Below are 26,339 nucleotides of genomic sequence, written 5' to 3'. Positions count from 1 at the left end.
AAGTGCAAAAGCTAAGAAAAGGAAGGAAAATCAAAGAGGACTGGTAAGAAAGATGAAGCTTATTTGAGCAAGAAGGTTTTTTATCATGGAAACGATCAAAGAATAGCCAATCTAAGCAGTAAATTCTTTTATGTATTTTGTGGACCTTACCACATCTTGAAAATTGTTCACCACAACAGTGTATAATTTAGAAAGTCTATAAAGCCGCAAATCAATTGTAAATCACCACATTTCATGTGCCATGATGTTTAGGGAATGAGAAGTTTTAAAGAAATGAGCAGAGACATGACATACATCCTCAGCTCTATTGCAAAATGATGTGGTAATAACATAAAGTAATCACATATAAAAGTAAAAGAGTCAATGAGGTCATAAAAGAGATTTTTTGTTTGGAACAAGTCCAAGTAACACCAGAAGTCAGGAAGACAGTATAAGAGGTACTGGGAAAAGAAGTATTAAACAGATCATTGGTTGTAGTTGCCCAATGATGAAGATGTGTGCATTGCTTGAGGTTTATTTTTATGTCTTCACTAGATGTGGAGAAGTACTGAGCAGGAAACTATGGAGCTTTATAATCTGAATTTATATGAGTGACATTAGGTAGCAATGAGATGACAAGATTTTAAGGACAGCAGACATTAAGGAATGCTGCATTGTGAGGATTTAGCAGACATGAAGGAGTGCTGCAGTATAAGGATGGTTGATGAGTAAAACAATTCACTGGATTATATGAGTATCTGCCAGTATGACAAGAGTACAAAGTGATAATGTTTGTGTATCTCCATGTAATTTTGACAGGGCAGAGAACTGAGCTTTTGGAGGAAAACCTTGATGAAAGCAGAAGAATAAGAGATGATACAAGAGTGAAATCAACCCAACCAATGTTGAAGGAAGGAGTAGGTTAATTATGGAGTTACAATAAAAGAAAGGCAGACCACAAACCAGTGCAAAAGTGAAATAAGGTAACCATTAAGGGTAAGAGACGATAAGATAAGGAACCACCAAAGCAAATAACATTTAAAGCAAAATAATTTTTTATTATAATTTTCAAGTATGAGTTGAGAAACATATTATGCTTGCACTTATGTTTCAGATTAGGCATTAGCACAATTTAGAGAACCCATGGTATAAGTAATAAAATGAATTCTTAAGGTGAAAGGTGATGGATGTATGGAGGATTTAACTTACTGGATGGAACATAATGAATGGAAAGGTCAGAAGGTAGATAAGACAGTGAAATAATAAAATATGTAGGGTGGCACAATAGATTTAGGCAAGTGTACAGGTTATTACATGTCATCTACTATGTATCAGTATACCTCTTTGTGTAACTAGTAGTACAAGTTCAAATGTCTCTGAGCACTATGGGACTTAACATCTGAGGTCATCAGTCCCCTAGAACTTAGAACTACTTAAACCTAACTAACCTACAGACATCACATGCATCCATGCCTGAGGCAGGATTCGAACCTGCGACCATAGCAGTCGCGCGGTTCCAGACTGAAGCGCCTAGAACCGTTCGGCCACCGCGGCCGGCAGTAGTACAAGTGAGCAATAAATAACTTCACCTGAGCTTCCAATGAAATATGCTTATACATACAAGTAAAAGAATTAGTTTAATATTTGAAATAAGAGAAGTGTGATCAAGACTTAGTTAACATGGTGTAAATTAAGTGTATAAGGAAAAATCTTTGAAAGAATAAAATCCATTTAAGAATTAACAGTCATGAGTAATAAGAAATAGGTGAGATAAGTGAGAACATTTTGTACTGTTGTTAAATTGGAAAGTAATTTTAAATATTTTATTATTGAAGGAATTGTAATAGGAGTGAAATATGTTTGTATTTTACTTTTATGGATATTTGAGGTCACACGTGTCACATGTTGGAAGGAGGTAGGAAAATGCTGTAACCAAAGTGTTATGGCCCAATGGTAGTCAGATGCGCTCCCAGTTGCACAAGAAATCAGTACAGCAGGTTCTTCAGTTTCAGCACATGCCACAACATGGTTATTACCCACTAATCATACAACTTCTGTAACTTGCTTGCTAACTACCTACTTGCCACTGAATGAGCCAGTTGTGCTAGCTGTAACACCAAGTGAATTTCAAGAATCCAACACTGCCTCGCCTGATTGAAAGCACAATCAGACATTCTGAGGTTTAACTGCCGCAAGACAGGCATGCTGCAGCAGTCTTGTCATCAAGCAAAATAATGATATCATATGGGAACTGCATGTAGGTACCATCAACGAGTCACTATGTTTTGCACATATAATCAATGTACTGTATTTTTAGATATAATGAACACTGAAACAATCACAACCATATTTGCAATTACCAGGGTGCTTTTATGTTGAGAACATTCTTGCATTTGAGATAGTTTACCTTCTGGTCAAACTAATGTTAATGTACCACAGCAAAGTACATTCATTACCATGAACCTGAACACAGAAACCAATCCCATACCTCTCGTATCAAACCAATGACTATGCCAATCTCATATAAAATACTAGTTTTGTTGCTGTAAGTGATGATAATACGTAGTGTTCTTTCAGGACCTTTTTAATGTACTTTTGTGTGTATTATATTTTAATCCAGAATAGTGAAGATCATCCTTTCTTCTTGTGTTGTAGCTATGCACTTGGCTGTTATTTTTGAACTGGGATGGGTTATTAATGACAAATTTCATAAGTGAATATATGTATTGTGAAGGTACTGTGAACATCCTGAGTTCCTTAAATAAATGTCTGCAAGGTGATGTTGGGTGGGCTCCAGCTACTATTCTGATTACATGCTTTTGTGGAATGAATACTTTCCCTCTTAAAGACAAATTGCCCCAAAACATGATGCCATATAAAAGCAGTGAATGAAAACAGGCATAGTAGGCTAATTTACTGATACGCTTGTCACCAAAATTTGTAATAACTCTAACAGCATAAGTAGCTGAACCAAACCATTTCAGCAGATCATCAATGTGTTTCTTCCAATTTAATTTCTCATCAATGCACACACCCAAAAATTTTCAGTATTCTTCCTTAGTAACAGACTTCTGTTCATAGTCTATATTTATCAATTGTGTTATGCCATTTACTGTACAGAATTGTGTAAAATATGTTTTGTCAAAATTTAGCGAGAGTCCATTTGCAGAGAACCACTTAATAATTTTCTGAAAGACATTATTGCAATTTCCTCAACTGATTCTTGCTTGTTGGGTGTGATTATTATACTTGTGGCAACAGCAGAAAGAACTAGTTTTGCATCTTCATGTATACAGAGTGGTAAGTCATTAATACATTACTGGCCATTAAAATTGCTACACCACAAAGATGATGTGCTACAGACGTGAAATTGAACCGATAGTAAGAAGATGCTGTGATATGCAAATGATTAGCTTTTCAGAGCATTCACACAAGGTTGGCACCATTGGCAACACCTACAATGGGCTGACATGAGGAAAGTTTCCAACCGATTTCTCATACACAAACAACAGTTGACCGGCATTAATGGGTGAAACGTTGTTGTGATGCCTCGTGTAAGGAGGAGAAATGCGTACCATCACGTTTCTGACCTTGATAAAGGTCGGGTTGTAGCCTATCGCAATTGCGGTTTATCATATCGTGACATTGCTGCTCACGTTGGTCAAGATCCAATGACTGTTAGTAGAATATAGAATCGGTGGGTTCAGGAGGGTAATACGGAATGCGATTCTGGATCCCAATGGCCTCGTATCACTAGCAGTCTAGATGACAGGCATTGTATCTGCATGGCTGTAGTGGATCATGGAGCCACGTCTCAATCCCTGAGTCAACAGATGGGGATGTTTGCAAGGCAACAACCATCTGTACGAACAGTTCGATGATGTTTGCAGCAGCATGGACTATCAGCTCGGAGACCATGGCTGCAGTTACCCTTGATGCTGCATCACAGACAGGAGCGCCTGCGATGGTGTACTCAATGACGAGCCTGGCTGCACGAACAGCAAAACATCATTTTTTTGGATGAATCCAGGTTCTGTTTACAGCATCATGATGGTCGCATCCATGTTTGGTGACATCGCGGTGAATGCACATTGGAAGCATGTATTCATCATCACCAGACTGGCATATCACCCGGCGCGATGGTATGGGGTGCCACCTCTTGTTGGCCATCCACTCTGAACAGTGGACGTTACATTTCAGATGTGTTACGATCCCTGGCTCTACCCCTCATTTGATCCCTGCGAAACCCTACATTTCAGCAGGATAATGCACGACCGCATGTTGCAGGTACTGTATGGGCCTTTCTGGATACAGAAAATGTTCGACTGCTGCCCCGCCAGCACATTCTCCAGATCCCTCACCAATTGAAAACGTCTGGTCAATGGTGGCTGAGCAACTGGCTCGTCACAATACATCAGTTACTACTCTTGATGAACTGTGGTATCGTGTTGAAGCTGCCTGGGCAGCTGCACCTGTACACTCCATCCAAGCTGTGTTTGACTCAATGCCTTGGCGTATCAAGGCCGTTATTATGGCCAGAGGTGGTTGTTCTGGGTACTAATTTCTCAGGATCTATGCACCCAAATTGCGTGAAAATGTAATCACATGTCAGTTCTAGTATAATATATTTGTCCAGTGAATACCCGTTTATCATCTGCATTTCTTCTTGGTGTAGCAAATTTAATGGCCAGTAGTGTATATATTGCAACGGCCTTGCCGCAGTGGATACACCGGTTCCCGTGAGCTCACCGAAGTTAAGCACTGTCGGGCGTGGTCGGTACTTAGATGGGTGTCCATCCAGGCTGCCACGTGCTGTTGCCATTTTTTGGGGTGCACTCAGGCTCGTGATGCCAATTGAGGAGCTACTCAACCGAATAGTAGCAGCTTCGGCCAAGAATACCATCATAACGACCAGGAGAGAGGTGTGCTGACCAGACGCCCCTCCTATCTGCATCCTCCACTGAGGATGACATGGCGGTCGGATGGTCCCAATGGGCCACTTGTGGCCTGTAGACGGAGTGGTAGTGTGTATGTTAAGAACAATAAGGGACCTAAGACTCAACCCTGTGGGACATCATTCTTGATACCTCCCCAGTTAGAAGACTCTGCTGGGTTTTGCAGACTATTTATACTGTTAATTTCAACCTTCTGCATTTTTCCAGTTAAGAATGAATCAAACCATTTATGCACTGTGTCATTCATACCACAATACTTAAGCTTATCTAGAATAATATCATGATTCACACAATCAAAAGCCTTTGAGAGATCACAAAATATCCCAATGGGCAATGTTCAGTTATTCAATGCATTTCATGTTTGCTCAGTCAAAGCATAGATGGCATTTTCTGTTGGAAAGCCTTTCTGAAAACCAACTTGACATTTTGTTAGTACTTCATTTTTACAAAAATGTGATGCTACTTTTAATACATTACTTTTTCAAGTAATTTGGGTAAAGCTGTCAGAAGTGAGATTGGGCAGTAGTTGTTAGCATCAGATCTATCCCCTTTTTTATGCAATGGTTTAACAATAACATATTTCAGTCTATCTGGAAAAATGCCCTGTTTCAGTGAGCTACTACATATGTGGCTGAGAATCCTACTTATTTGTTGAGAACCAGCTTTTAGTACACTGTTGAAAATGCCATCAATTCCATGTGAGCTTTTACTTTTGAGTGAATTTATTATTTTACTAATTTCAGTAGGAGAGGTGGGTTGACTTTCAATTTCATCAAATTGAATAGGTACTGCCTCTTCCATATACTGACTTGCATTTTCTAACAAATAGCTGGATCCTATTTTCTCTAAACACTTAAAAATGATTATTAAAAATGTTTTCTACTTCTGACTTCTTGTTAACAAACTTTTTATTGTGTTTGATAGAAATACAGTCTTCTTGTGCTCTCGGTTGCCCTGTTTCCCTTTTAACAATATTCCAAATTGTTTTAATTTTATCATCAGATGTGCTAATCTCAGACGTAATGAACATACTTATGGACTTTTTAATAACTTTTCTTAATACAATGCAGTAGTTTTTATAATGTTTCACTGTTTCGGGATCATTACTTCTCCTAGCTATAAGATACATTTCCCTTTTCTGTTTACAAGATATTTTTATCCCTTTAGTAAGCCATGGCTTTTTACATGTTTGACTGTTTTCTTAGGAAAATGGTTTTCAAATACACCCACAAAAGTATCACGAAATAGGTTAAATTTTAAATCAGCGTCATGTTCCCTGTACAACTCATCCCAATCTAACTGTTGCAAGCTTTCCCTAAAATTTTGAATTGATAAATCATTAATTGAATGCACCATTTTGGAGGACTGTCTTGCAGTACTGCATGGTGCTATATCATATACTGTAACTAGCTGTGCATCATGATCAGACAGATGATTCTTAACAGGAAAAGCTTATTTGATTAAATTTATCTTGGTCTATGAAACCATTATCTATCAGTGTGCCACTTTCCTGTACCACTCGAGTAGGAAAATTAATAACTGATGTCACTAACCATACGAAAGCGCTGGCAGGTCGATAGATACACAAACAAACACATACATACACACAAAATTCAAGCTTTCGCAACCAATGGTTGCTTCGTCAGGAAAGAGGCAAGGAGAGGGAAAGATGAAAGGATGTGGGTTTTAAGGGAGAGGGTAAGGAGTCATTCCAATCCCGGGAGTGGAAAGACTTACCTTAGGGGGAAAAAGGACTGGTATACACTCGCACACACACCCATATCCATCCGCACATACCAAATATATTTTTATTATATTTTAAATTAAATATTTTAAATTATATTTTAAATATATTTTTCCCGCGTGGAATGTTTCCCTCTATTATATTCAATAACTGATGTCAAATTGAAAGAACCAAGTAATACTTCAAGGTCAAGCTTTCTATCGGACTCTTTCAGGAAAACTACACTGAAATCTCCACAAATAATAATTTCCTTTCTTCTGTCTGACACATAGCACATCAAAGAATCCAAAAATAGTTTAAAATTTTCCAATTGGGACCTGTACATGGGTACAATTATAAAAGTGCAATTATTTAGTTTAAGTTCACATGCACATGCTTCTGTATGTTGCTCTACACAAAATTTTTTAGTTTCCAAATTTTTCACACTATGACAGATTTTAACATAGATGGCAACTCCTCCTCTCTCCATACTGTCTCTACTTACGTTTGCTGGAAGCTTATATCTACCTACATTTACTATTTCTATAACTGTGACTATATGATATTCAGACAGGCATAGTACATCTATTCCACCCTCAGCTTCTATATCGTCTAAACAAACCAGAAGCTCATCTACTTTGTTTTTTAATCCCCTGATATTCTGATGCAATATATTAACATTATTTTTCACTGTGTTTTATGTGAATCTTGTGTGTGATATTTTTACATCTCTAGTACCCGCCTGTCTCAACTTCTAATTAAGCTTAATTTCAATCAATGTAAGATGATTGTACGCTGATCAATTTTAACCATTAGAGCACAAAGGTTTACATTTTCATAGTAAAAGTAGTGTAGAGTCAAATGGATTGTTTGTTAATAATATAAACAGGCACACTTGATATTTGTCGATTACACTGCCGTATACTGCAAGTGGGAAACAATAGCCTGAGTAATGCTTAAGTATGTTTTCACACAGAATCCAAATCTGCAATAAAATTAGGATTCCCATTTGAAAATACAAAATTGACCCCAACCACACAGGACAGATGGTTAGGAGGTGGCCAGATGTGTCATAGACAGATTACACTTTGCTAATATTAACTTTTGAGCTAGAACATTTCTTTTGTACAATGCATCTTTTTATGAGGTATTTAGCTGTCTCAGGTTGAAACAAACATCCTGTATATATTCATTTACCATATACCTTGTGCTAAACTGGCTTAACAGCTAATGGTCTTATGCAAATTAATTTATGTTATGTAGCTGATTAAATGTCTAACAGTGTTCCACCAAAACATTCAGTGTATCAAAAACAAAGTGCAGCAGCTTGAAGTTGAGTTGCAAACTTTAAATAGCTCTGTTATATGCATCACTGAGCAGTGGTGCAAGGAAAGGAAATTGCCTATGTAACTGTACCCTCTCATGCAGGGTGTCCCATTTGTCTTGACTACCCTAAATAACTATTTGTCCAGATGCAAATTACAAAATGTTTCAAGCAAATGTTCTTTAACCATCAGGGAGACATCAATCATTACGATTGCCTTCATTGTAGCTTTGTTGTTTTTTTTTTTTTTTTTTTTTTTTTTTTTTTTTTTTTTTTTTTTTTTTTTTTTTTTTTTTTTCAAAAGATATGAACAGCGGTATGGCGTTTTTAAATGCCACCCTGTACTTTTTTATTCAGTAATTCATTTCCTCTCCTAAAGACTTATTCAGAAATGTATCACAGTGCACCATTCACTGAAACAACATTATTAATTACATAACATTGACTGAGCCCGGGATCACAAACTCGTCCACTTGCTGGAGTTGTCAGAAAACAAATGAAAACCAAATGCCGGCCAGAGTGGCCGAGCGGTTCTAGGCACTTCAGTCTGGAACCGTGCGACCGCTACGGTTGCAGGTTCGAATCCTGCCTCGGGCATGGATGTCTGTGAAGGCCTTAGGTTAGTTAAGTTGAAGTAGTTCTAAGTTCTAGGAGACTGATGACCTCAGATGTTAAGTCCCATAGTGCTCAGAGCCATTTGAACCATTTTTGAAAACCAAATAAAAACATAACACTAAATTGACTTTGAATCTCCTGTACCATTGCCCAGGAGTAGAACATTCAAAGGTGCTCAAAGTGGTGACCCTGGACACAGATACACTGGTACACTCGTTGAATGAAAGAATTATTTACTGCTTCCAGTGTTGCCTGCTTAAGAGAATTACAAGCAAGCATGACACGTTCCTACATGTCCTCTGGAGTTGTTGGAATATCACAATAGACAAAGTCTTTAATGCATTCCCACAGAAAAAAGTCCAGAGGATTCAAATCAGGAGACCTAGCAGGTCAAGTAACTGTTCCTCCTCGGCCAATCCATCTGGCAGGATACCTTCAGCCCAGAACACGCCGAGAATGCAAGGCATTATGTGCTGGACATCCACTGTGTTGATACCACATAAGCATTCTGGTTCTTAGCGACACTTCATCCAGAAGAGGAGGAAGAATTCTTCTGATGAAGTTGGCATACACTGTGCCGTTTGGAGTACCATTGATGAAATAAGGACCAATAATTGTTTTACCAAGCATCCCACACCAGACATTAACTCGCCATTGATGCTGATGTTCCACCTGTCTAAGCCATCATGGGTTGTCGCTGGACCAATAATGCATGTTATTGTATTTACCTGTCCTTTGTTTGAGGTAACATCCATCGGTAAATAGAACATTGGAGAAGAAGTTCAGGTTGACGAGGATTTGCTGCTGTGCCCACTGCAAGAACAGTACACGATTCTGGAAATCGTTCCCATGCACTTCATGATGTAGGTGTACATGGTAAGGGTGGAACCAGTGACACGTAAGAATACAATGTACACTGGTTTTAGGAATGCCAATCTTGTGTTCAAGCTGTCGTGTGGTCACATGTGGATTCATAGCAATGGAAACAAGAACAGTAACTTTGGCAGCTTCATCTGTGTGAGTGCTACGATGACTGCGTTGTTGTGGGTTGAAACTTCAGATTTCATGAAGCGTCGTAACAACATTAGAAAACATCCATAGGGAAGGTGAGTTCATGTCAGGATATCACTCATTGTACAGTTCCGCTGCCTGCGTTGCATTTCAACTACCTTCAACAACAACAAAAGAAATGTTATGTCAATGCTGTTTTTAGGAAGGACAGCCTTTACTGTATGCCTACTCTACACAACAGTATTTAAAAGGACTAAACTACTGTACAAAATGTACCCATACATAAGAAAACAGTATTGCAATTACTGTTTTGCTAACTTACATTCCAAATAGATGTGTAGCATTTCTACCTTCTCTTCGTTGTTGAACATTCTACTCTCACAACTATGCAACTGATGATGGTTGATGGAATGACAGGTGTGCATTCTGCTTATGTTTACATTTGTCTTCTGACAATGTCGGCATGTGGATGTGTTCCATACCCCGAGTACCTGTACTAAGCACTGGGAGCGTCAATGTCAATGTTGTGTTACATAATTAATAACAGTGTGTTTCAGTGAATGGTATACTGTGATACATTTTTGAATAGGTCTTTAGGAGAGGAAATGAATTACCGAATAAAAAATACAGGGTGCCATTTAAAAAAGTATTACTGCTGTTCATATCTCTATAAAAAAACAAAGCTACAACAAAGGCAGTCATGCTGATTGATGTCCCTCTGAAGGCTAAAAAATATTTGCTTGAAACATTTTGTAATTTGCATCTGAATAAACAGTTATTTAGTGTGGTCAAGATAAATGGGATACCCTGGATACTAGCATCTTTTTATTGTAGAGTTTAAATCTAAGAGGGAGGGTCATGTATTTATATTAAGAATGAACTCCAATATAAGGTCGGAAGTGACATTGACTCTCTTGGTGAAGAAAAACACTTTAAAGTGTCAGAAATAGAGCTATCACCTCAAAATGTTCCCAAAAAATTTGTAATATGTGTATATTGTTCTTCTAGTGGTGATTTTGACATATTCTGTGCAAGACTAATACAGAGTCTAGAGCAGGCATCAAACACTAAAAGTAAAATCCTGCTATGTGGAGATCTTAACAAACACAGCAAAAATAGATAATGTTGCTAATGCTTTTCTGAGCATTTTATGTAGCTTTATTATTATCATTTCTTTCTTGTCTCAGACGTTATGTCTGGTTAAAAATGGAAAGAGACGCGGACCTTGATCAAGTGTGACTTCCTTTTAACTGTATGGTATATGTTACATTGCATTTAGGAACTTTCGGGTAATTGAACATGTATCAATAATTACAGATTTCTGTAGTTGCATATATACGTTTGGATGTAGCTGTATTGCACTGATGTACTGGTGGATACTGTGTGGTATGACTCCTGTAGTTGATAGTATAATTGGTATAATGTCAACTTTATCCTGATGCCACATGTCCTTGACTTCCTCAGCCAGTTGGATGTATTTTTCAATTTTTTCTCCTGTTTTCTTCTGTATATTTGTTGTATTGGGTATGGATATTTTGATTAGTTGTGTTAATTTCTTCTTTTTATTGGTGAGTATGATGTCAGGTTTGTTATGTGGTGGTGTTTTATCACTTATAACGGTTCTGTTCCAGTATAATTTGTATTCATCATTCTCCAGTACATTTTGTGGTGCATACTTGTATGTGGGTGCGTGTTGTTTTATTAGTTTATGTTGTATGGCAAGTTGTTGATGTATTATTTTTGCTACATTGTCATGTCTTCTGGGGTATTCTGTATTTGCTAGTATTGTACATCCGCTTGTGATGTGGTCTACTGTTTCTATTTGTTGTTTGCAAAGTCTGCATTTATCTGTTGTGGTATTGGAGATCTTTAATAATATGCTTGCTGTAATATCTGGTGTTTATTGTTTGATCCTGTATTGCAATCATGAATCCTTCCGTCTCACTGTATATATTGCCTTTTCTTAGCCATGTGTTGGATGCGTCTTGATCAATGTGTGGCTGTGTTGGATAATTCGGGTGCTTGCTATGTAGTGTTTTCTTTTTCCAATTTAGTTTCTTTGTATCTGTTGATGTTATGTGCTCTAAAGGGTTGTAGAAGTGGTTATGAAATTGCAATGGTGTAGCCGACGTATTTGTATGAGTGATTGCTTTGTGTATTTTGCTAGTTTCTGCTCGTTCTATAAAGAAATTTCTTAAATTGTCCACCTGTCCATAATGTGGGTTTTTTATGTCGATAAATCCCCTTCCTCCTTCCTTTCTGCTTAATGTGAATCTTTCTGTTGCTGAATGTATGTCATGTATTCTATATTTGTGGCATTGTGATCGTGTAAGTGTATTGAGTGCTTCTAGGTCTGTGTTACTCCATTTCACTACTCCAAATGAGTAGGTCAATATTGGTATAGCATAAGTATTTATAGCTTTTGTCTTGTTTCTTGCTGTCAATTCTGTTTTCAGTATTTTTGTTAGTCTTTGTCTATATTTTTCTTTTAGTTCTTCTTTAATATTTGTATTATCTATTCCTTTTTTTGTGTGTATCCTAGATATTTATAGGCATCTGTTTTTTCCATCACTTCTATGCAGTCACTGTGGTTATCCAATATGTAATCTTCTTGTTTAGTGTGTTTTCCCTTGACTATACTATTTTTCTTACATTTGTCTGTTCCAAAAGTCATATTTATATCATTGCTGAATACTTCTGTTAGCTTTAGTAATTGGTTGAGTTGTTGATTTGTTGCTGACAGTAGTTTTAGATCATCCATGTATAGAAAATGTGTGATTACGTGTGGGTATGTTCCAGTAATATTATATCCATAATTTGTATTATTTAGCATGTTTGATAGTGGGTTCAGAGCAAGGCAGAACCAGAAAGGACTTAATGAGTCTCCTTGGTATATTCCTCAAGAAGACTGGATGAAGTTCCAATTTGTGTGTTTAAAGGGTGCATAGTCAGCATTAAATCCCCTTTAATTGACATCATTAACCAGTCTTTTAAGACTGTCTGCTTCCCAGGCTACCTGAAACTAGCTAAAATCATACCTCTTTACAAAAAAGGTGATGTTGAAAACATAGAAAATTACAGGCCAATTGCTTTACTTCCAGCATTTTCTAAAATAGTGGAGACTTCAATAAAAAATAGACTTATGAGCTACTTAAATAAATATAATCTTCTTTGCAAGGAATAGCATGGCTTCAGACTGGGCAGAAGCACTAAAACCACAATAGCTCAGTTTACAAAAATTGTTCTTGACTCACTAGACAAGGACAGTTATGTAACTGGAATTTTGCTAGATCTATCGAAGGCCTTTGATACCATTGATCATGACATTTATCTACAGAATGTTGGAGTCTCTGGGAATTAGGGGAGTGGTAAATAAATGGTTCCAATTGTACCTAAATAACAGAGTGCAGAGAGTAGAAATTTCGTATAGCACATCCAAATATATGGTATATCACTTATCCTACCCACAGTATGTTAATATATGAGTCCCCCAAGGAAGTGTTCTGGGCCCAATACTGTTCTTAATTTATATTAACGATTTCCCATAATGTGTGGAGCATGTAGAAAAAGTACTTTTTGCTGATGACAGTAATATACTGATTACCAGCAAGACACTTAACCTAATATTGGAAAAAGCCAATGAAGCACTAGCAGATGTTTACAAATGGTCTGCAGAGAACAGAGTAACTCTCAACATTAAGAAAACAAACAGCATGTTCTTTAGAATAAACAAGAAATACAAGTCCATAAATTTAAAACTACACAACACTTCAATAACAGATGTAACCAACACTAAATTCCCAGGACTGTACATCGACAGCTAACTAAAATGGAATGAACATGTTATGATTATCTCAAAGAGGGTCTCCACAGCATGCTACATGCTTAGAGTTCCTGCATCAGCATGCAGTGACATCTGTGTAAGGTTAGCTTACTTTGGTTACGTGCACACCATCCTTAGCTAAGGAATAATCTTTTGGGGAAATAGTACCCAGAATCTACAAACAGTTTTCATATTACAGAAGAGAGCTGTAAGAATAATGACAAAATGTAATAAATGGGCTCACTGCAAAGAATTATTTAAAAACCTGGACATTCTGACTGTTCCTTGCGAGTTTATTTTTCAGACCATAATGTGTATCAGAATAAATTTTGACAATTCAGCTTTTTAAAATTATTCATGATCATAACACAAGGTTGAGTCATTGCCTCCATTTAGATAGAAAGAATAAGCTAAAAGCTCAGAACAGTCTTGATTATCGATGCATGATAATCGATAAGCTGCCACAGAATATAAAAGAAATTAGCAGTATGCATTCTTTTAAAAAAACTGTAAAACTGTTTTTGCAAGAGCATTGTTTCTACACTTTGGACGGATATTTTAAATGAAAACCAGATAATTGTTAGTAACACCTAGCATGAGTTATACCTGATGTCATATTTTTTTCAGTCATGTATTATGTATTGATGCCTATGTATTTATGTCTGTTAGTTCCATATTAACACATCTAGTATATTTATTTAAACAATATAAATTACCTTTTTTCATTTATGTAATATGTATGCAGGACTTTGTATTTATGTATGTTAGTTCTACATCAAAATACCTATTCTTATTGAACAATGTAAAATGGCATTTGTTAAGAAAATAGACTTCATACCAGAATTTGTACATTCACTGATGACATCCATACAATGTATATTGTCTAAGGATGGATAAATAAACAAACAAAAATGCTTGTTTGTTTTTTTTTTTGTTTTTTTTTGTTTTGGTTTTAGGGTGTAAAACTTCTATGGTCATTAGCGCCCGGTCCGTGACTTAGGAAACAGTAAAAAACCGAAATTGAAAACCAGCAGCAATGGGAATGAAAGTCATAAAATTGGAGAAACTAAAAGCAGAAGGAAGGCTTAAAAATCCACTACAGAAACGGGTTGGTTGTCCCCAAAAAAAGCTTCAAATGACTGACGTCATTTCACTGGCACTAATAAACTTGAGAACGCGGTCGGCTGAGCGCGTGTCATCTGCTAAAATCGACAATATATCAGGCGATAGCTGTAGACGGGAGTGTAACGGATTAAAATATGGGCACTCAATTAAAAGGTGTCTTACCGTCCACAGCTGAGAGCAGTGGGGACAGAGTGGGGGAGGATCGCCGCTTAAAAGATGTGGATGGCTAAAAAGACAGTGCCCTATCCGGAGTCTAGTTAAAATTACCTCCTCCCGACGACGCGTTCGAGAGGAAGAGGTCCAAGCACAAGGAAGAGCTTTCATGTCCTGCAATTTATTATGGATAAGTGTCAACCAATGCGTGTGCCATAAATGAACAACACGTTGACATAGAACGACTCCGTAGATCGGCGAAGGGAATCGATTGAACAGCTGGCCGAGGAAGAGAGACTGCAGCCTTGGCTGCAATATCGGCCACCTCATTTCCACAGATACCAACGTGTCCCAGGAGCCAGAGGAACGCCACCGAGACGCCCCCCAGGTGGAGCAAGTGCAGACAGTCCTGAATCCGGTGGACCAGAGGGTGCACAGGATGAAGAGCTTGGAGACTGAGGAGAGAGCTGAGAGAATCTGAGCAGATAATGTACTGTATCTGCTGATGGCGGCGGATGTAGTGGACAGCCTGGAGAAAAGCGTAAAGCTCCGCAGTATAAACCGAACACTGGTCGGGAAGCCAAAAGTGATTTGGGGTGTCGCCAACAATATAGGCACTCCCTACACCTAACGATGTTTTCGAGCCGTCGGTGTAAATAAATGTGGCGTCCGTCATTTGTGCACATAGAGCAGCAAATGCCTGACGATAAACAAGTGAAGGGGTACCATCCTTGGGAAATCGACAAAGGTCACGGAGCAGGCAGATCCGGGGATGGAGCCAAGGCGGTGCTGTACCCCAAGTTGTCAAGAAGGTTTTAGGAAAGCGGAAGGAAAGAGAATGGAGCAGTTGACGGAAGCGGACTCCCTGTGGTAGTAGGGAGGAGGGGCGGCCTGCATACCCTACATCAAAGGAGGCGTCGAAAAAAATGTCATGGGCTGGATTAGCAGGCATGGAAGACAGATGGCTAGCATAACGACTCAGAAGGACTGCTCGCCGATTGGACAGCGGAGGTTCAGCAGTCTCAGCATAAAGGCTTTCCACAGGGCTGGTGTAAAAAGCTCCAGATACTAAACGTAATCCACGGTGGTGGATAGAGTCGAGACGCCGAAGAATAGACGGCCGAGCAGAGGAGTAGACTATGCTTCCATAGTCCAATTTCGAGCGCACTAAGGCGCGATAGAGGCGGAGAAGGACCACTCAGTCCGCTCCCCAGGAGGTACCATTCAGGACACGGAGGGTGTTGAGGGATCGCAGACAGCGAGCCGAAAGATAGGAAACGTGAGAGGACCAGCACAGTTTTCTGTCAAACATAAGACCCAAGAATTTAGCGACGTTTGAAAACGGAAGGTTGACAGGACCTAGATGTAAGGAGGGTGGAAGAAACTCCTTACGTCGCCAAAATTTAACACAAACGGTCTTACTGGGAGAAAAACGGAAGCCGGTTTCGATGCTCCAAGAGTGGAGGCGATCGAGACATCCTTGAAGACGTCGTTCAAGAAGGCTGGTCCGTTGAGAGCTGTAGTAGATCGCAAAATCGTCCACAAAGAGGGAGCCCAAGACATCAGGAAGGAGACAATCCATAATTGGATTGATGGCAATGGCAAACAGTACAACACTCAGCACGGAGCCCTGGGGTACTCCGTTTTCTTGGGAGAAAATATGGGAGAGAGTAGTGTTCACCTGCACCCTAAATGTGCGCTCTGCCATAAATTCGCGAAGAAAAAGGGGCAGCCGACCTCGAAAGCCCCAAGAGAACAGTGTGCGGAGGATGCCTGTCCTCCAACAGGTATCGTATGCTCTCTCCAGATCAAAAAATATTGCTACTGTTTGGCGTTTCCGGAGAAAATTGTTCATGATATAAGTGGAGAGAGCAACAAGATGGTCAACTGCAGAACGATGCTTTCGGAATCATCATTGGGCAGGTGTTAAAAGACTGCGGGATTCCAGCCACCACGCTAAATGGTAATTCACCATACGCTCCAAAACCTTACAGACACTACTCGTGAGAGAAATGGGGCGATAGCTAGAGGGGAGATGTTTGTCCTTTCCAGGTTTCGGAACAGGAACGACGATAGCTTCCCGCCATCGTCTGGGAAAAGTACTGTCGGTCCAAATTCGATTATAAAGGCGAAGGAGGTAACGCAGACTATGGGTTGGTAAATGCAGCAACATTTGGACGTGGATACCATCCGGTCCTGGGGCGGAGGAGCGAGAAGAAGAGAGTGCATGTTGGAGTTCCCGCAAGGAGAAAACAGTATTGTAGCTTTCGCGATTTTGAGAGGAGAAAGCAAGAGGTCGCACTTCCGCTGCACGTTTCTTCGGGAGAAACGCTGGCGGGTAATTTGAAGAGCTCGAAATCTCAGCAAAGTGCCGACCCAACGAGTTAGAAATTGCGACGGGGTCCACTAATCTATCATGCGCAACGGTGAGCCCAGAGACCGGGGAGAAACTAGGCGCGCCTGAGAACCGTCGAAGCCGACTCCAAACTTCCGAGGAGGGAGTGAAGGTGTTAAATGAGCTAATAAAGAATTTCCAGCTTGCCTTCTTGCTATCGCGGATGACACGACGGCATCGCGCTCGGAACTGCTTATAGCGGATACAGTTAGCCAAAGTAGGATGGTGGCGGAAAACGCGGAGAGCACGTCGCCGCTCACATATTGCATCACGGCATGCCTCATTCCACCAAGGAACTGGGGGGCGCCGGAGCAATTCGGAGGTGCGTGGTATTGAATGTTCCGCAGCTGTAAGAATAACGTCGGTAATATGTGTGACCTCATCGTCGACGCTGGGAAAGTGACGGTCATCGAATGTCGCTAGAGACGGGAAAAGTGTCCAATCGGCTTGGGCAAACTTCCAGCGTCGCGGGCGCATGTAGGGCAGTTGAGGCTGCAGTCAAAGGACACATGGAAAGTGGTCACTCGAGTGTGTATCATCAAGGGCGAACCATTCGAAGCGCCGAGCTAGCGGAACAGTACCGACCGCAAGGTCCAAATGAGATAAATTTGTCGTGGAGGCAGACAAAAATGTAGGGACCCCAGTGTTGAGGCAAACTAGATCTGCTTGGTGGAAGACGTCTAGCAATAGTGAGCCACGTGGACAAGGATGTGGAGATCCCCAAAGCGGGTGGTGGGCATTGGAAACTGGGGGTGGAAACTGACCAAGAAGATGAAGGAGATCAGCTCGTGCCATTGGTGTGGACGATGGAATGTATACAGTACAAAGAGAGAACGTGTATCCGGAAAGGGAAAGACGGATGGCGACAGCTTGGAAGGAAGTGTTTAAATGGATTGGGTGATAATGGAGAGTTTCATGGAGAAGAATCATGAGTCCTCCGTGTGCTGGAGTGCCTTCAACAGAGGGGAGATCATATCAGACGGACTGAAAATGAGGGAGAACAAAGCGGCCATGGGGATGCAGCTTTGTTTCCTGAAGACAGAAGATGACCGGCGAGTAGGATCGTAAGAGGATCGACAATTCATCCCGATTGGCTCGAATACCGCGGATATTCCAATGGATAATGGACATAGGGTGAACAGAAAATGGAGGAATGTGACCAAGGTAGCTGTCAACTCAACAACTGCTCTGAGCTTGCGACCGACAGCTTGGAATGGCATTCACCCGAAGGCAGAAGATCCTGATCCATAGGTTGGTCAGGAGCAGCTCCTGCCACCAGCGATCGGCTGGTTGATCGGCCGCCAGCAGTGCGCCTCGGTGACACAGAAGATGGCCGAGGGCGATTTCCACCAGGTGGTGCTGTAGATGGGACACGCTTTGGCGGAGAAAGAGAGGAACTGGGTTTCTTTGTAGCCTTCTTGGAAGTATGATGTTTAGAGGAAGGAGGAACCGATGGTTGGGAAGTTGGCGTACGTAAAAACTCTTCACGAGTATGCTCTTTTTTCGAAGTTTTGGTGTCTGACTTTTGGGCTCGAGATTTAGCAGAACTCGACGAAGGGTGAGCCAGAGAGTGGGCAGGCGAAAGTGGTGAGGTTGAACGGGCGATCTTTGCGCTGGCCGATCTGACGACCGTGGCACTAAAGGTGAGGTCACAAGTCTGCATGGCCACCTCCTTTGTTGGCCGAGGAGAAGCAAGGACAGTGCTGTATTTTCCTTTCTGAGGCACGGTGGGCTGTCGACTGGCGAATAATTTTCGAGCAGCAAAGGTCGACACCTTTTCCTTTACTCTAATTTCCTGGATGAGCTTTTCGTCCTTAAAAACGGGACAATCTCGAGAGGAAGCAGCGTGGTCACCCATACAGTTGATGCAGCGAGGGGATGGAGGTGGACAAGCACCCTCATGGGCATCCTTGCCACACGTAACACATTTGGCCGGATTGGAACAGGACTGGCTGGTATGATTGAACCACTGACACCGATAGCAACGCGTAGGGTTTGGGACGTAAGGGCGAACGGAAATTATCTCATAGCCTGCTTTGATTTTCGATGGGAGTTGAACTTTGTCAAATGTCAAGAAGATAGTGCGGGTAGGAATGATGTTCGTGTCAACCCTTTTCATAACCCTATGAACAGCCGTTACGCCCTGGTCAGACAGGTAGTGCTGAATTTCTTCGTCAGACAATCCATCGAGGGAGCGTGTATAAACGACTCCACGTGAGGAATTTAAAGTACGGTGCGGTTCCACCCAGACAGGGAAGGTGTGTAGTAGTGAGGTACGCAGCAATTTTTGTGCCTGGAGGGCACTGACTGTTTCTAACAACAGGGTGCCATTCCGTAATCTGGAACAAGACTTTACAGGACCTGCAATTGCATCGACACCTTTCTGAATAATGAAAGGGTTCACCGTGGAGAAGTCGTGACCTTCGTCAGACCGAGAAACAACAAGGAACTGTGGCAACGATGGAAGAACTGTCGGTGGCTGAGACTCAGTGAACTTACGCTTGTGAGCAGACATAGTGGAAGGTGAGGAAACCATTCCGGAAGAATCCCCCATGATTACCGGCGTCTCCGATGGCGCGCTCCTCCCTTGTGGGGGCCCTCTCTGAGGGCACTCCCGCCTTAGGTGATTGGTCACACCTCAGGTCACACCTCCCGACAAATGGCCGGAGGGACCAATCGGCACTTTCGGAAGGTATCAGCTCAGGTAATCGCCCCTCCCTGGGCCTGGCCATTACCAGGGGGTACGTACGTGTCCTACCTGTCTACCCGGGGCGGAGAATTACGCGTTACCCCGTCACCGGCTACGCATGGAAGTGCGTGGGTCGGCCTTCAGACACGCACAGGGAGGAAGAAAGAGAAAAGGAAAGGAAAGAAGAGAGGTCTCAAACGCCGCAGCGGAGAAAAGGGTAAAGAGAAGAGGTAAGGAAAAGAGAAGGACAAAGGAAGGATGAAGACATACAAGCAAGGAAAGCGAAGAATGCGGTACAATTACAAGCGTCCGTCTAAAAGACGTAGGCACAAACCATACTCCAAGAGGGGGAGAAAGGGAAGGAAAGAGCCAGAGATGAAGGGGGGGGGGCAAAGATGGGGGATGGGGAAGGATGTGGAAAGGGAAGGTATGCAGCCTGGAAAGGAAGGAAGGCCACATTAGCTCGGGGTCCCGTGCTCGCTACGCACGTATCCACAAAAGAGTTGTGGATCCCCTGGGGGGAAATGCTGGGTATGCCTGACAATGTACTTTCAAGTTTATTATTTTGTTTGCCATATCACAGCATGTATATTTACAAAAAGTATGAGTGAGTTAAATTACAAAAAAATTTTTAAGAGAGGGTGGATGATAAGTTGAAGTTTAAAGAATGAAATGGTATGAGTTAGTGTAGGTCTTCAGTGAGTGAACGAGTAAGAAAAGTAAAAATAAATGTTATATAAATTCAGTGAGTGTGAATGTGAGTCAAGCCAAGAGTAGAAATTGTAATGTTAATTGTAAATGAAGAGTGAATGAGTTGTGAGCTGGTGCATCAGATAAATCAGATGTGTTTAATAAGTGGAGTTAACTTTAATGCAAGCAAGAAAAAGAATGGGTGAGTGATGGCTTATCAGATTAACTAAATGAACACTGTTTTCGGCCTTGTTTCACAATTTTATTATTAATGTTTTTGCACAACCTAGGTTTCAGGTTGTGCAATAATATTTATAATAAATTTGTGACACAAGGCCAAAAACAGCGTTTGTTTAGTTAATTTACAATGTTTCACAAAGAACCCATAGTTGATTCAATTAAAACACTTATTAGATTGGTAAGAAACATAATAAATGATATGGCCCCTTGGAAAAATCCTATCCTCTTCCAAACAAACAGAACCAACGATGAGCATATAATTCCAATGCCACATGAGGACAAATTTCTTTGATGCATTTATAGTAAATTCTGAGTGCGACTGCATCTGCAAAGAATTAAAAAGAGCAGGAAGGGCTGATGTTATGTGACTGTCTTCCCAAACTGTCTTGTAACTGATGTAAAATCAAATCAGAAATTCAAATCAAACTAGAATAAATTAATCTCCACCAGTAAATGAAATATCTATCAGTACCAGTGGCTGTCAGTATTTAGATTATAATTTCCTGTACTGAATTGCATGTACACTAAACATGAAGCCTCTATGAAAACAAGTTACACTTTGCTGCAGGCAAGGGGATGTGCCATGGGTCATAAGACTGGCAGAAACAGTCCCTAGCAGAAGTCACAGGCAGAATGCTCACGCACATGCAAAGCACCATGCCAGGAGGTCAGATGGGACAGTGCTATGAAACAAGGTGCCTTGGCACCAGATACCCCAAAGTCACAATACACTTTGTATCTCCAAGCTGTGGGGGGGAACCGGAGATTGTTTTTAAGAAGCTGTATCTGGTCGGGGGATGTGAGTCTTAAAGCTGAGTCCCAGAAGTGTGACAACTGCACACGGAACTGCATGCAGAAAGAATTTGTAGAAATACAGGGGCCACTGAGATAGCATCTTAGAAAGTGGAATGGAAACAGAAAAGTTTGGGGAACTTTTGAAAACCATGATGTGCTGACACCATGCTGAGGTCTCACAGGACCCAATGTGTAAAAAAAAAACAGCTAGTCTAAATAACTTAGAAATTGGAGTAAGAAAAATGGCTGTGCTTAAGATATCCACCCTTATTGGCCAGTGTATGTACACAGAGTGAGAGAGTAGGACACAGTTTTGGAGCACAAGGTGTAACAAACTTTGCAACTGATTAACCTCCTGAAATGAGAGTAAGGGAGTGAGACCAGCATCTTTTAAAACAACATCTTACTGGCTAACAATCACAATATTATCATTCAGACTCTCAAAATTATGTGATGCAAGGAAAATGCAGAGAACCGAGTCTTTCTTGTTGAAAACGCACTGCGGGAAGTTCTCTCTCTGGCAAACTTCACAGGCAGACTTCTGATTTCAGCATCTTGACAGACTGGCTTCTCAGACAGGTGACTCCACGGATGGACTTTACTTCAGAGATGAGAGGTACTCATCAAACTGAGTTAAACTTGGGTGCAGATGTAACTTGTTGGTACAGAGCCAGTGACTGAGTTTGCAGCTGCTTCAGCTACCACTTGCAGATTATGAGCACGGTGTGATGCAGCCACAACAGAGAGGCTAAGCAAAATGTAGGGAAAGTTTAGTCATTCAGTAATTTCCAAGCTCATCATGAAGATGTGTTTGCAGTTAGAGGTTCAACATGCTATCAACTCCATGTGTAGTTGCAAACTCATACCCTTTAGTAGTGTATTCTATTTTTACACACTAACCTTTGGTAATCATGGTCCAGCTTACATGAATGTAATTGTTTTACACCAGATATGAATTCATTTAAATCATATTACAGATCTCTTGTCTAGGTTTGCCAAGGAGTATAGATATCAATGCAGTCTCCAGAGATCCTCCGCCATGAGAAGAGAACAATTTTTGGGCTGTGCTGAGAGAGACTAGTGTGATCCGAGTCTTGGTCTGAGGCAGTTGTATTTACTTATGTTAGCTAATAAAGTTTATGTAGATGTATCCATTGTATTCATTACTTATGGCAGTCACAAATACTAGCCTGTACTACCATCTACCCACAAGCTTATTATCGTCAATGACTACTAAACCATTTCTTGTGGATTTTGTGCAATAAACTGAGTTATCTTAAATCCTGCTTTTATTTCATAGTAGAATGAACTCCCTTTATCATTATTTTGTTGGCTAACGTTTTACTTGTGTCATATACAGGGCCACATTAATATATTCATTGAAACCATTCAATATAAAGCTCCTCCCACCAGCAACAGCTTACACAGTTGCAAATAAGTACTAATTTAATAAACTGGAAATAATTCCACTGTATAAACAAAAGCTCAGTGAAGCTATTTTGTCCACTCATATAAGATAACTGGACAGGAAATTCTGGGGGGGGGGGAATATAATATTCAGTTCGGAAACCTAAAAGCAAGTAGCACTCGTCATGGGACGACTTACTTTGCCTGGAAGGATGCTACAGCTGACTAAAAGTCAATTTCCCCTCTAGAAGTGTAGAACGTGTGCAGAAATATACATAGATCCTTTCCATTTCAGTTTCTTGTGTTAGTATTATCAGCAACTCATACCTGTAAATATGGTTCTCAAGCGGGACGCTGAATGTCATTGTGAAATTTCCACAATATTCCACGGTGCAACTGACAGACTCTTCAGGTGCAGCTAACACACTGCTGAGGCTGTGACCAAAGCCTTCTATTTATATCAATGTAAGGAGAAACTACACAGATGTCAATGTGCCAAATTTGGTGACCGATTGCACAGATGTGCTGGTTGGTAGCGAGAGCTATGACACCTGTCAGACAATGAACCGACAACTTTGATGCAGTTGCAGTGGCTGTCAACCATACTCAAGCAACACAACTCACATCTGTATTCCATGTAGTGTTAACACACTTTTTGGAAAATAAACACCTGTAGTTGTTTCTTCTGATGTCATGGGGTAGATAGAGCGGAGAATCATCTGTTTGTTCTTCAATTTCCAGACCTTTGAAGGAGGGAAGCGCATGACCACAGTCTGGTGCGATTTACCTTCCTTCATGCTCCTGCACTCCACCTCCACTCCTCAACCCTGTTACATCCCCAGAACACAATTTATCCCTTGATATGACTCTACTGCACTTGGACGAGATACAAATATTTCATATTTGTTCTTAACCCACTTAAATTAACAGTAAACAGTAATTTTATACCATTAAAACACAATTTTTAGTAATCTGCGATTTTCCCATTCCCTCCAACAAGAAAACAATACTTCTAGAGAAAAAATGAATAGTACCCTTTTTTGCAGGAAATCGAATATAGTTTCATTTTGTCCACGGAAAATATTTTGTTAGAAGCTGCGGTTTTAGAGTCATGCAAGAAAAATATAAAGAAGGTGACACTAATAGCCTCCATCCCCCACAGGTGGGGAGTTTTCGTATGTTGCACATGGCACTCCATCCTTTTACTGCACAAAAATTTGCGACTACACTATTTTATTAAAGTATTCGACATTTATTTTTCTCTTCATTGACTGGGTGGAGCAGGATAAAGGCTACACCCATTGAAGTTAATTACGGTGGCCTCTACTGTCGCAGAGCTTAATGGTGGAGCGTCTCGTTTGCTAATATGCATTATCTGGACTCTGTATCGGTGTCACAGCTGAGAGGGAGTTCAAAGAAGATAGAGAAGAATATTTGTAAGGACAGACAAAGGTGAAAGACGACTAGGATATGCAAAATAATGTATGAAAAATGTAGGATGTAGCAGGTGTATAGAGATGAAGCAAATAGTAGTGGATAGGAAGAGGTGGAGGACGTTATCAGATGAGTTGAAAGACTCATAACTTTGAAAAGTAAACTTAGAACAGCTATACCTGGAGAACTGCTGAGCCCATCTTCTCGACGACGAAGACGAGCGCAGTGCAGAGGACACCCACCGCCACCACAACACCCTTCATCAGCAGGTCTGTCTGGCGCTCTGACAGCCGCCGCGATGGGAAGAAAACCTTCCAGAAGTCTTCCAGCACCACGGCCGACATCGAATTGAGTGCTGTCGACAACGAGCTGCAAGAATCAATAGGTGAACAGGTGTTAAGATAGTGATTAAAATTCTTCTGGGTATTATGCCGCATCATTGCTAAAAACTAACAACAATAATAAACTATAACCGACGTTTCGGCCGAATTGCAGTGGCCTTCTTCAGGGCACGACTGGTTTTGCATGGGGATAGGTGCTCCTATTTATTACAGACTATCGAAGTCTGATGTCACTGTTGTAAAACTTTTGATTGGCCCTCTAATATGATTGGCTAGTCATGACGTAAGGGAAGATGGAAGGAAAGAGGCTATTCGTGGATGTCCATGTCGTCAACGATTGGTAGCTGTCCGCCAATCAGCGTTCGGCTTCTGGTCGGCAAGCTTTCCTCCTGGTGTGCGCGAAAGTGGACTGACAGTTGCTCTACAGCAGTTTGTGCAGGTAACGTCTGTGTCCCGTGTAGCTTCTGCCCCTCGACCGCTCTCGGCCCGTTGGACTGGGATGGCCGGCAGCCAGGACGCCGGGAGTTTGTAGCCATCTTCTCTGTTGATGTTGTCAAAAATGGCTCTGAGTGGCAGTCAAGGGTTGAGCTTGCTCCTCTTACTCGCGCACTGTCAGTCATAGGCCCCCGCTTGTACGGGTGACACACTAGGGGTATCTACGGCTTTGCCTTTATTAAAGCATCGGCGGGAACCCAGTCAAGGTCTGCAGTAAGGACTTACGGCGGGCAGGATATTTTTTGGCGACGCCCGACAGCAGAATTGTCGTGTTTCCTCTTCCAACTGCGGGATGTCGAGCTCCAGTGGTGCTTTGGGGTCGAAGCGGTCTTCCGCTGTCGACAAAAAGCGCGTCTTGTTGTTGCCGCTGGCCGCGTCGTCGGCCGTCTCGAGCACCTCGGCTGCCGCAGAGCCAGGCTCTGCCCCCCCCAAGGTTAGGGAAAATGTGGGCCAGGACCTGGGAGCCGGCCGCGGAACCGCAGAGAAGGTTTCCGCCGCCGCCGATCAGACCTCCGCGTCCACTAGGAAAGTAGGGCCAGCAATGCAGCCGGGCAACCTAACGGTGTCAACGATGGCTGTAACTGGCACCCCCCTGGCAGCACCCCCCCTCACCGCTCCGGACGTGGCAAATAACACAGCAAGTAATGCCACCCTACACAAAACACCAACATCCTCATACATCGTCAGTACTTGCAATCCCGCCCCTCCTAACCTCGTCCTAACTCCGCTCCTGCTTGCCAGCGCCACTGGCACACTGCCCGAATACATTGAATCCATGAAAAATGGCAAGCAGACGACCCGTCTGCCGACCAAAATCCTCCCCAAACCCACCCCCTCGTCTCAGTCCTCCACCCGTTCCAAATACCTTAAATCCCCCCCACACAAGTCCACCACATCAAAGCAGCGGCGTGTAAAGAAGGATAGGAGGGAGAAGCACTCCAAGGGGAAGAAGCAATCCACCACCCCCACCCTAACCACGTCCACCCCCTCCGAGGAGCCTGCGCCCCCGACAGCACCTGTCGTCGTTCTGGGAGGGGACCAGGAAACACCGGAACTGGAAGGGAACTGCGTAACCGGGCAGGATTCGGATGGTTTCGTGCTGGCGAAGAAAACGTTTCGCCAGCCGAGGCTTCCGCCAGCCCGGG

The 26,339-nt window shown here is 41.7% G+C and overlaps 1 protein-coding gene and 1 pseudogene across 1 annotated transcript in view; one reads left to right on the top strand and one right to left on the bottom strand.

Annotated features, from left to right (window-relative positions):
• Positions 1–26,339, bottom strand: part of LOC124619398 (sodium-coupled monocarboxylate transporter 1-like) — a 336,549-nt gene that overhangs the window by 55,001 nt on the left and 255,209 nt on the right. Inside the window, exon 11 of the mRNA XM_047145752.1 lies at positions 24,538–24,727. Coding sequence (XP_047001708.1) covers positions 24,538–24,727 — 190 coding nt within the window. The remainder of the gene's footprint in view (positions 1–24,537; positions 24,728–26,339) is intronic.
• Positions 4,683–4,800, top strand: LOC124620517 (annotated as a pseudogene).

Source organism: Schistocerca americana, chromosome 6, assembly GCF_021461395.2.
Source record: "Schistocerca americana isolate TAMUIC-IGC-003095 chromosome 6, iqSchAmer2.1, whole genome shotgun sequence".
NCBI classification, from domain to species: Eukaryota; Metazoa; Arthropoda; class Insecta; order Orthoptera; family Acrididae; genus Schistocerca; species Schistocerca americana.
The sequence above is the reverse complement of the archived record's forward strand: the minus strand, read 5'-3'. Positions and strand labels throughout refer to the sequence as shown.